At 59.9% G+C, this 10,023-nt stretch overlaps 1 protein-coding gene across 1 annotated transcript in view; it reads left to right on the top strand.

Moving 5' to 3' along the window:
- Nucleotides 1-8,548: 8,548 nt before the first annotated feature.
- tdrd3 (tudor domain containing 3) overlaps nt 8,549-10,023 on the top strand; it is a 183,378-nt gene continuing 181,903 nt past the window's right edge. The window contains exon 1 of the mRNA XM_070874000.1: nt 8,549-8,778. Coding sequence (XP_070730101.1) covers nt 8,741-8,778 — 38 coding nt within the window. The 5' untranslated portion in view covers nt 8,549-8,740. The remainder of the gene's footprint in view (nt 8,779-10,023) is intronic.

The following is a 10,023-nucleotide window of genomic DNA, read 5'->3' as shown; positions in this document are numbered from 1 at the left end:
CCTTGTGAAGGACAAAATGGGGGAATGTGGAAATGTATTTTTATCTAAGCTGATACCAAACGGTATTTGTGTGCCTTTTGATTAAAATGGAGTCCTGGCCCTTCCAGAACTTTCTGCATTTTAGCAGCCAGCTTATTATGAACAGCTAAACCTGCTGTTAGATGGCTGATGGTTATCAGACAGCTAGGAGACAAGTCATGCTGAGACAAGTAACCCCCCATGGTGCTCTCCTATTGTCCACACTACAGGAGTTCCATGTCACCCCACCCTTATCTTCTAGCCATTATCTCTTTCCTTTACCTCATCCATTTGAAGCAAACAGGTAAACTGACCAGGAAATTGGATAATCCTGATACAATACAAGACAGGTGATAGCCCATTACCTATGACTCATGGAGTAATGGCCGTTTGGCTTTCTGATAACCCTGACAAAAGGGAATATCTTGACACCATTTCAGTACCAGGATATAGTAATTAACTCTTTATCTGTATTCACTGACTGTGAGACAGAGCAATACACAGGGAGAGGCCAGAACTTGGGTTTTACTGTATAAATATCTTGTGAAGCTGTACCATTGCGGAGCATCGGAGCTGTAAGTGTCGGAGTCATTCTTTTCGGAGGTCGAGATTTCGACACCTCCCACAAGCTCTCTCTTCCCCCCCCTCCCACAAGCTCTCTCTTCCCCCCGTCCCTCCCACAAGCTCTCTCTCCCCCCCACTCCCTCCCACAAGCTCTCGCTTCCCCCCCTCCCTCCCACAAGCTCTCTCTCCCCCCCTCTCTCCGACAAGCTCTCTCTTCCCCCCCTCCCTCGCACAAGCTCTGTTCCCCCCCTCCCTCCCACCCACAAGCTCTCTCTTCCCCCCCCTCCCTCCCACAAGCTCTCTCTTCCCCCCCTCCCTCCCACAAGCTCTCTCTTCCCCCCACCTCCCTCCCACAAGCTCTCTCTTCCCCCCTCCTCCCTCCCACAAGCTCTCTCTTCCCCCCCCTCCCTCCCACAAGCTCTCTCTTCCCCCCCTCCCTCCCACAAGCTCTCTCTTCCCCCCCCTCCCTCCCACAAGCTCTCTCTTCCCCCCCTCCCTCCCACAAGCTCTCTCTTCCCCCCCTCCCTCCCACAAGCTCTCTCTTCCCCCCCTCCCTCCCACAAGCTCTCTCTTCCCCCCCCTCCCTCCCACAAGCTCTCTCTTTCCCCCTCCTCAAAGTTCTCTCTTCCCCCCTGTCCCTCCCACAAGCTCTCTCTTCCCCCCCTCCCTCCCACAAGCTCTCTCTTCCCCCCCTCCCTCCCACAAGCTCTCTCTTCCCCCCCCTCCCTCCCACAAGCTCTCTCTTCCCCCACGTCCCTCCCACAAGTTCTCTCTTCCCCCCCTCCCTCCCACAAGCTCTCTCTTCCCCCCCTCCCTCCCACAAGCTCTCTCTTCCCCCCCCTCCCTCCCACAAGCTCTCTCTTCCCCCCCCTCCCTCCCACAAGCTCTCTCTTCCCCCCCCCTCCCTCCCACAAGCTCTCTCTTCTCCCCGTCCCTCGCACAAGCTCTCTCTTCCCCCTCCCTCCCTCCCACCCACAAGCTCTCTCTTCCCCCCCCTCCCTCCCACAAGCTCTCTCTTCCCCCCATCCCTCCCACAAGCTCTCTCTTCCCCCCTCCCTCAAGCTCTCTCTTCCCCCCTCCCTCCCACAAGCTCTCTCTTCCCCCCTCCCTCGCACAAGCTCTCTCTTCACCCCCCTCCCTCCCACCCACAAGCTCTCTCTTCCACCACTCCCACAAGCTCTCTCTTCCCCCCCCTCCCTCCCACCCACAAGCTCTCTCTTCCACCCCTCCCACAAGCTCTCTCTTCCCTCCCCTCCCTTCCACAAGCTCTCTCTTCCCCCCCTCCCTCCCACAAGCTCTCTCTTCCCCCCATCCCTCCCACAAGCTCTCTCTTCCCCCCCACCCTCGCACAATCTCTCTCTTCCCCCCCTCCCTCCCACCCACAAGCTCTCTCTTCCACCCCTCCCACAAGCTCTCTCTTCCCCCCACTCCCTCCCACCCACAAGCTCTCTCTTCCACCCCTCCCACAAGCTCTCTCTTCCCTCCCCTCCCTCTCACCCACAAGCTCTCTTCCCCCCCCCTCCCTCCCACAAGCTCTCTCTTCCCCTCCCCTCCCTCCCACAAGCTCTCTCTTCCCCCCCTCCCTCCCACAAGCTCTCTCTTCACCCCCTCCCTCCCACAAGCTCTCTCTTCCCCCCCCCTCCCACAAGCTCTCTCTTCCCCCCCTCCCTCCCACAAGCTCTCTCTTCCCCCCCCTCCCACAAGCTCTCTCTTCCCTCCTCCCTCCCTCCCACAAGCTCTCTTCCCCCCCCTCCCTCCCACAAGCTCTCTCTTTCCCCCCCCTCCCTCCCTCCCTCCCACAAGCTCTCTCTTCCCCCCCCCTCCCTCCCACAAGCTCTCTCTTCCCCCCTTCCCTCCCACAAGCTCTCTCTACCCCCCCCCGTCCCACAAGCTCTCTCTTCCTCCCGTCCCTCCCACAAGCTCTCTCCCCCCCCTCCTCCCTCCCACAAGCTCTCTCTTCCCACCCTCCATCCCACAAGCTCTCTCTTCCCCCCCTCCCTCCCTCCCTGCCACAAGCTCTCTCTTACCCCCTCCCTCCCACAAGCTCTCTCTTCCCCCCTCCCTCAAGCTCTCTCTTCCCTCCCCTCCCTCCCACCCACAAGCTCTCTCTTCGCCCCCCTCCCTCCCACATGCTCTCTCTTCCCCCCCTCCCTCCCACAAGCTCTCTCTTCCCCCCTCCCTCCCACAAGCTCTCTCTTCCACCCCCCCGACAAGCTTTCTCTTCCCCCCGCTCGCTCCCTCCCTCCCTCCCACAAGCTCTCTCTTCCCCCCTCTCCCTCCCTCCCACAAGCTCTCTCTTCCCCCCTCCCACAAGCTCTCTCTTCCCCCCTCCCTCAAGCTCTCTCTTCCCTCCCCTCCCTCCCACCCACAAGCTCTCTCTTCCCCCCCATCCCACCCACAAGCTCTCTCTTCCCCCCCTCCCTCCCTCCCACAAGCTCTCTCTTCCCCCCTCCCTCCCACAAGCTCTCTCTTCCCCCGCCTCCCACAAGCTCTCTCTTCCCCCGCCTCCCACAAGCTCTCTCTTCCCCCCCGCCCTCCCACAAGCTCTCTCTTCCCCTCTCCCTCCCACAAGCTCTCTCTTCCCTCCTCCCTCCCTCCCACAGGCTCTCTTCCCCCCTCCCTCACAGAAGCTCTCTCTTTTCCCCCTTCCCTCCCTCCCTCCCACAAGCTCTCTCTTCCCCCCCTCCCAGAAGCCCTCTTCCCCCCCATTCCTCCCACAAGCTCTCTCTTCCCCCCTCCCTCCCTCCCACAAGCTCTCTTCCACCCCTCCCTCTCACAAGCTCTCTCCATCCCACAAGCTCTCTCTTCCCCCCTTCCTCACACAATCTCTCTCTTCCCCCCCCTCCCTCCCACAAGCTCTCTCTTCCCCCCTTCCCTCCCACAAGCTCTCTCTTCCCCCCCCTCGTCCCACAAGCTCTCTCTTCCTCCCGTCCCTCCCACAAGCTCTCTCTTCCCTCCCACAAGCTCTCTCTTCCCCTACCCTCCCTCCCACAAGCTCTCTCTTCCCCCCCCTCCCTCCCACAAGCTCTCTCTTCCCCCCCCTCCCTCCACAAGCTCTCTGTTCCCCCCCCTCCCTCCCACAAGCTCTCTCTTTCCCCCCCCCTCCCTCGCACAAGCTCTCTCTTTCCCCCCCTCCCTCCCACAAGCTCTCTCTTTCCCCCCCCCTCCCTCCCACAAGCTCTCTCTTTCCCCCCCCTCCCTCCCTCCCACAAGCTCTCTCTTTCCCCCCACCTCCCTCCCACAAGCTCTCTCTTTCCCCCCCTTCCCTCCCACAAGCTCTCTCTTTCCCCCCCCCCTCCCTCCCACAAGCTCTCTTTCCCCCCCTCTCCCTCCCACAAGCTCTCTCTTTCACCCCCCCCTCTCCCTCCCACAAGCTCTCTCTTTCCCCCCCCCCTCCCTCCCACAAGCTCTCTCTTTCCCCCCCCTCCCTCCCACAAGCTCTCTCTTTCCCCCCCCCTCCCTCCCACAAGCTCTCTCTTTCCCCCCCCCTCCCTCCCACAAGCTCTCTTTCCCCCCCCCTCCCTCCCTCCCACAAGCTCTCTTTCCCCCCCCCTCCCTCCCTCCCACAAGCTCTCTCTTTCCCCCCCCCCTCCCTCCCACAAGCTCTCTTTCCCCCCCTCTCCCTCCCACAAGCTCTCTCTTTCACCCCCCCCTCTCCCTCCCACAAGCTCTCTCTTTCCCCCCCCCCTCCCTCCCACAAGCTCTCTCTTTCCCCCCCCCTCCCTCCCACAAGCTCTCTCTTTCCCCCCCCCTCCCTCCCACAAGCTCTCTCTTTCCCCCCCCCTCCCTCCCACAAGCTCTCTTTCCCCCCCCCCTCCCTCCCTCCCACAAGCTCTCTTTCCCCCCCCTCCCTCCCTCCCACAAGCTCTCTTTCCCCCCCCCCTCTCCCTCCCACAAGCTCTCTCTTTCACCCCCCCCCTCTCCCTCCCACAAGCTCTCTCTTTCCCCCCCCTCCCTCCCACAAGCTCTCTCTTTCCCCCCCCCTCCCTCCCACAAGCTCTCTCTTTCCCCCCCCCTCCCTCCCACAAGCTCTCTCTTTCCCCCCCCCCTCCCTCCCACAAGCTCTCTCTTCCCCCCCCCCTCCCTCCCACAAGCTCTCTCTTTCCCCTCCCTCCCACAAGCTCTCTCTTTCCCCCCCCCCTCCCTCCCACAAGCTCTCTCTTTCCCCCCCCCTCCCTCCCACAAGCTCTCTCTTTCCCCCTCCCACAAGCTCTCTCTTCCCCCCTCCCTCAAGCTCTCTCTTCCCCCCTCTCCCTCCCTCCCACAAGCTCTCTCTTCCCCCCTCCCACAAGCTCTCTCTTCCCCCCTCCCTCAAGCTCTCTCTTCCCTCCCCTCCCTCCCACCCACAAGCTCTCTCTTCCCCCCCATCCCACCCACAAGCTCTCTCTTCCCCCCCTCCCTCCCTCCCACAAGCTCTCTCTTCCCCCCTCCCTCCCACAAGCTCTCTCTTCCCCCGCCTCCCACAAGCTCTCTCTTCCCCCGCCTCCCACAAGCTCTCTCTTCCCCCCCCGCCCTCCCACAAGCTCTCTCTTCCCCTCTCCCTCCCACAAGCTCTCTCTTCCCTCCTCCCTCCCTCCCACAAGCTCTCTTCCCCCCTCCCTCACAGAAGCTCTCTCTTTCCCCCCTTCCCTCCCTCCCTCCCACAAGCTCTCTCTTCCCCCCCTCCCAGAAGCTCTCTTCCCCCCCATTCCTCCCACAAGCTCTCTCTTCCCCCCTCCCTCCCTCCCACAAGCTCTCTTCCACCCCTCCCTCCCACAAGCTCTCTCCATCCCACAAGCTCTCTCTTCCCCCCTTCCTCACACAATCTCTCTCTTCCCCCCCCTCCCTCCCACAAGCTCTCTCTTCCCCCCTTCCCTCCCACAAGCTCTCTCTTCCCCCCCCTCGTCCCACAAGCTCTCTCTTCCTCCCGTCCCTCCCACAAGCTCTCTCTTCCCTCCCACAAGCTCTCTCTTCCCCTACCCTCCCTCCCACAAGCTCTCTCTTCCCCCCCCTCCCTCCCACAATCTCTCTCTTCCCCCCCTCCCTCCCACAAGCTCTCTCTTCCCCCCCCTCCCTCCCACAAGCTCTCTCTTCCCCCCCTCCCTCCCACAAGCTCTCTCTTTCCCCCCCCCTCCCTCGCACAAGCTCTCTCTTTCCCCCCCTCCCTCCCACAAGCTCTCTCTTTCCCCCCCCTCCCTCCCACAAGCTCTCTCTTTCCCCCCCCTCCCTCCCTCCCACAAGCTCTCTCTTTCCCCCCACCTCCCTCCCACAAGCTCTCTCTTTCCCCCCCCTCCCTCCCACAAGCTCTCTCTTTCCCCCCCCCTCCCTCCCACAAGCTCTCTTTCCCCCCCCTCTCCCTCCCACAAGCTCTCTTTCCCCCCCCTCTCCCTCCCACAAGCTCTCTTTCACCCCCCCTCTCCCTCCCACAAGCTCTCTCTTTCCCCCCCCCCTCCCTCCCACAAGCTCTCTCTTTCCCCCCCCCCTCCCTCCCACCCCCCTCCCTCCCACAAGCTCTCTCTTTCCCCCCCCCTCCCTCCCACAAGCTCTCTCTTTCCCCCCCCCTCCCTCCCACAAGCTCTCTCTTTCCCCCCCCTCCCTCCCACAAGCTCTCTTCCCCCCCCCCTCCCTCCCTCCCACAAGCTCTCTTTCCCCCCCCCCCTCTCCCTCCCACAAGCTCTCTCTTTCACCCCCCCCTCTCCCTCCCACAAGCTCTCTCTTTCCCCCCCCTCCCTCCCACAAGCTCTCTCTTTCCCCCCCCCTCCCTCCCACAAGCTCTCTCTTTCCCCCCCCCTCCCTCCCACAAGCTCTCTCTTTCCCCCCCCCCCTCCCTCCCTCCCACAAGCTCTCTCTTTCCCCCCCCCTCCCTCCCACAAGCTCTCTCTTTCCCCCCCCTCCCTCCCACAAGCTCTCTCTTTCCCCTCCCTCCCACAAGCTCTCTCTTTCCCCCCCCCTCCCTCCCTCCCTCCCACAAGCTCTCTCTTTTCCCCCCCCCTCCCTCCCACAAGCTCTCTCTTTCCCCCCCCCCTCCCTCCCACAAGCTCTCTCTTTCCCCCCCCCTCCCTCCCACAAGCTCTCTCTTTCCCCCCCCCCTCCCTCCCACAAGCTCTCTCTTTCCCCCCCCTCCCTCCCTCCCTCCCTCCCACAAGCTCTCTCTTTCCCCCCCCCCCTCCCTCCCTCCCACAAGCTCTCTCTTTCCCCCCCCCCCCCCCTCCCTCCCACAAGCTCTCTCTTCCCCCCCCCCCTCCCTCCCACAAGCTCTCTCTTCCCCCCCCCCTCCCTCCCACAAGCTCTCTCTTTCCCCCCCCCCCTCCCTCCCTCCCTCCCACAAGCTCTCTCTTTCCCCCCCCCCCTCCCTCCCACAAGCTCTCTCTTTCCCCCCCCCCCCTCCCTCCCACAAGCTCTCTCTTTCCCCCCCCCCCCCTCCCTCCCACAAGCTCTCTCTTTCCCCCCCCCCCCTCCCTCCCACAAGCTCTCTCTTTCCCCCCCCCCCCCTCCCTCCCACAAGCTCTCTCTTTCCCCCCCCCCCTCCCTCCCACAAGCTCTCTCTTTCCCCCCCTCCCTCCCACAAGCTCTCTCTTTCCCCCCCTCCCTCCCACAAGCTCTCTCTTCCCCCCCCCCCCCCCTCCCACAAGCTCTCTCTTTCCCCCCCCCCTCCCTCCCACAAGCTCTCTCTTTCCTCCCCCCCCTCCCTCCCACAAGCTCTCTCTTTCCTCCCCCCCCTCCCTCCCACAAGCTCTCTCTTTCCTCCCCCCCACAAGCTCTCTCTTTCCTCCCCCCCCCTCCCTCCCACAAGCTCTCTCTTTCCTCCCCCCCCTCCCTCCCACAAGCTCTCTCTTTCCTCCCCCCCCTCCCTCCCTCCCACAAGCTCTCTCTTTCCTCCCCCCCCTCCCTCCCTCCCACAAGCTCTCTCTTTCCCCCCCCCCTCCCTCCCACAAGCTCTCTCTTTCCCCCCCCCCTCCCTCCCACAAGCTCTCTCTTTCCCCCCCCCCTCCCTCCCACAAGCTCTCTCTTCCCCCCCCCCTCCCTCCCTCCCACAAGCTCTCTCTTCCCCCCCCCCCCTCCCACAAGCTCTCTCTTCCCCCTCTCCCCCACAAGTTCTCTCTACCCCCAAACGCTCCCTTCCCACCCACAAGCTCTGCTCCCCCTCCCACGCTCTCTACATTGGTGCCCTGTGAGCTCACTAATGTAATTTACTGCAGGATGTGAATGGGAATCGGGGGCCGATAGCCAGGGTACTGTCCGGGTCCGAGACACCCTTAATCCGTCACTGGTAGATTTGAGTGAGAGGAGCAGAGAAATTCAGATAGTTGATGTGACACCAGCAGTTCCCAATGAAAAGATCTAGAGGCTAAGAGGGAGGGGTCAGGTGGAACATGAATTCTGAAGACAGGAGAAGAGTCCACTGTGCAGGTGGAACACTGCTGGCCAAAGAAGTGGCTGCGGAAGTAAAAATGATGGAAAAATAGCTCAGCGTTATGCTGGCCTCCAAATTCATTCGGGACGGGGGGGGGGGGTCCAACGTTCCCTTTAACCTATGCTCCCGCGCAACCATCTCACCAGCTTTTAAATGAGGAAAAGTGCGAATGCACGCTGTTTTTAGCACCCAAAAATAATGAAAGGGAACATTGGTAGGGGCGAAGGGGAATGAAGCTGAGGCCTCTGCTGAGCACTGACCATTCGGGGTCAGACAGGGGCAGGTCAGAGAGGAATATTGAAAACACGGCAACGGATGCAAAAAAATCTAAATGGGCCCGCACGTAACAAAATAGAATAGTGTTACATTAGCTTTAACTTTGCGATTGATGCGCTGAATAAACACGAGACACGCCACCCTCTCGCCCCACGCCGCCTGTCCAACCTGCTCACTGTTGGTAATTTATGGCTGACGATACACGGAGAGAGCGTCTCTTGACGTCGGTTCGTTAGCCTGGCTGTCAATCACGGCACAGATCGCGACGTGGCGGTTGGCGCCTGCGTGTTGTGGTGCGGTTGCGAAGAGGGGTGGGAGTCGAAGTGAGCGCTCGGAGCCGACCCGAGCTGAGGCCTGAGCGGCGAGGTTGCCGGTTTTTAATATGAGGCTCGCGTATTTCTCACTTGGGAGTTGTCGTCGTGATTTGCAGCCCGCCTTTCTTTCGTGTGCCTGCCGCGCTGTGTTAGCGGGAAGGGAGGCTGAGTGAAGATGGCTGACGCGGGCCCGGCTCTGGTCCAGGAAGGCTGGTGAGTGGCGCGGGCGGCGTCAGGTTTTGGCCGGCACCAGGCTGTGGGCAGTGGGTACCGGGCGGGAGCGGTCAGTGACTCAAGCCAGGGGCGGCTGGAGGCCTCGCTGCCCGCGCCTTTAGGTGTAAATGGATATCCCAGATGGGCTGGAGTTGGTCCCGTTTGTTCAATTAGTCTAACCCAAAATGTGTCAATGTAGATTTTTCTGGATGTGTGATCGTCTGTTCTGCTCCCACAGTCATTCTTTTATATTATGTGGGTTATTTTTTTCGATGACTTTGTACCTTTTATGTTGTCTTCACTGCTTTATATTCAATTGTGTTTGGAAGTGAAGTGGTGAACAATCATCTTTTGAACAGTTTATGTCTGATTTGGAGATGCTTTTTTCTCCAATTATAACCCTGCTGAATCCATATGGAGAAGTTGATAGGAACTCGCATTCGTATTAGAATGAGAGAAATGGGATTCCTGTCATGGTGGGGGTGTGGAGGTGAAGTGGCTAAAATGGAATATGCAGCTGTCAGTTTGAGTCAATGACAAGCCATCTCCCCACGCGAGTTACAAGGTTGCGGGTTAAAACCCCACTGAATTCAAGCTCCTTAGCGTAGGCATGAAGTGCTGCTCTTTGGGTGAATTGTTCAATCGAGTTCCTGTGAACCCTTTGGTATAAGGTGAACATATAAGATCTAAATAAGACCAAGGAGTTCTTTTGCTGTCTTAATTTCCTAACCTCTGGAATTCCTTCCCTAAACTTCTCTCCTTTAAGACCATCCTTAAAACTTAACTATTTGGCCATGCTTTTAGTTACCTGTCCTAATGCTCTTTGGCTCAGGGTCAATTTTTGTCTTATTACATCATTACTACATGCCTGCCACCTGGGAGTCCCTGGCCAAAGACCGCCCTCAGTGGAGGAAGTGTATCCGGGAGGACGCTGAGCACCTCGAGTCTCATTGCCGAGAGCATGCAGAAATCAAATGGAGACAGCGGAAAGAGCTTGCGGCAAACCTGTCCCACCCGCCCCTTACCTCAACGATTATCTGTCCCACCTGTGACAGGGACTGTGGTTCTCTTATTGGACTGTTCAGCCACCTAAGGATTCATTTTAAGAGTGGAAGCAAATCTTCCTCGATTCTGAGGGACTGCTGCTGATGATGATGATCCTATATAAATGCAACTTATTTTTGTCCTGGCCAGCATTAATTCCTTAACCAGGACCATGACAAATGAATTCAAAGTAATTCATTG

This window comes from Pristiophorus japonicus, unplaced genomic scaffold (assembly GCF_044704955.1).
Source record: "Pristiophorus japonicus isolate sPriJap1 unplaced genomic scaffold, sPriJap1.hap1 HAP1_SCAFFOLD_635, whole genome shotgun sequence".
In the NCBI taxonomy this organism is placed as follows: domain Eukaryota; kingdom Metazoa; phylum Chordata; class Chondrichthyes; family Pristiophoridae; genus Pristiophorus; species Pristiophorus japonicus.
Note: the sequence above shows the minus strand (reverse complement) of the source record. Positions and strands in the feature narration are given on the sequence as shown.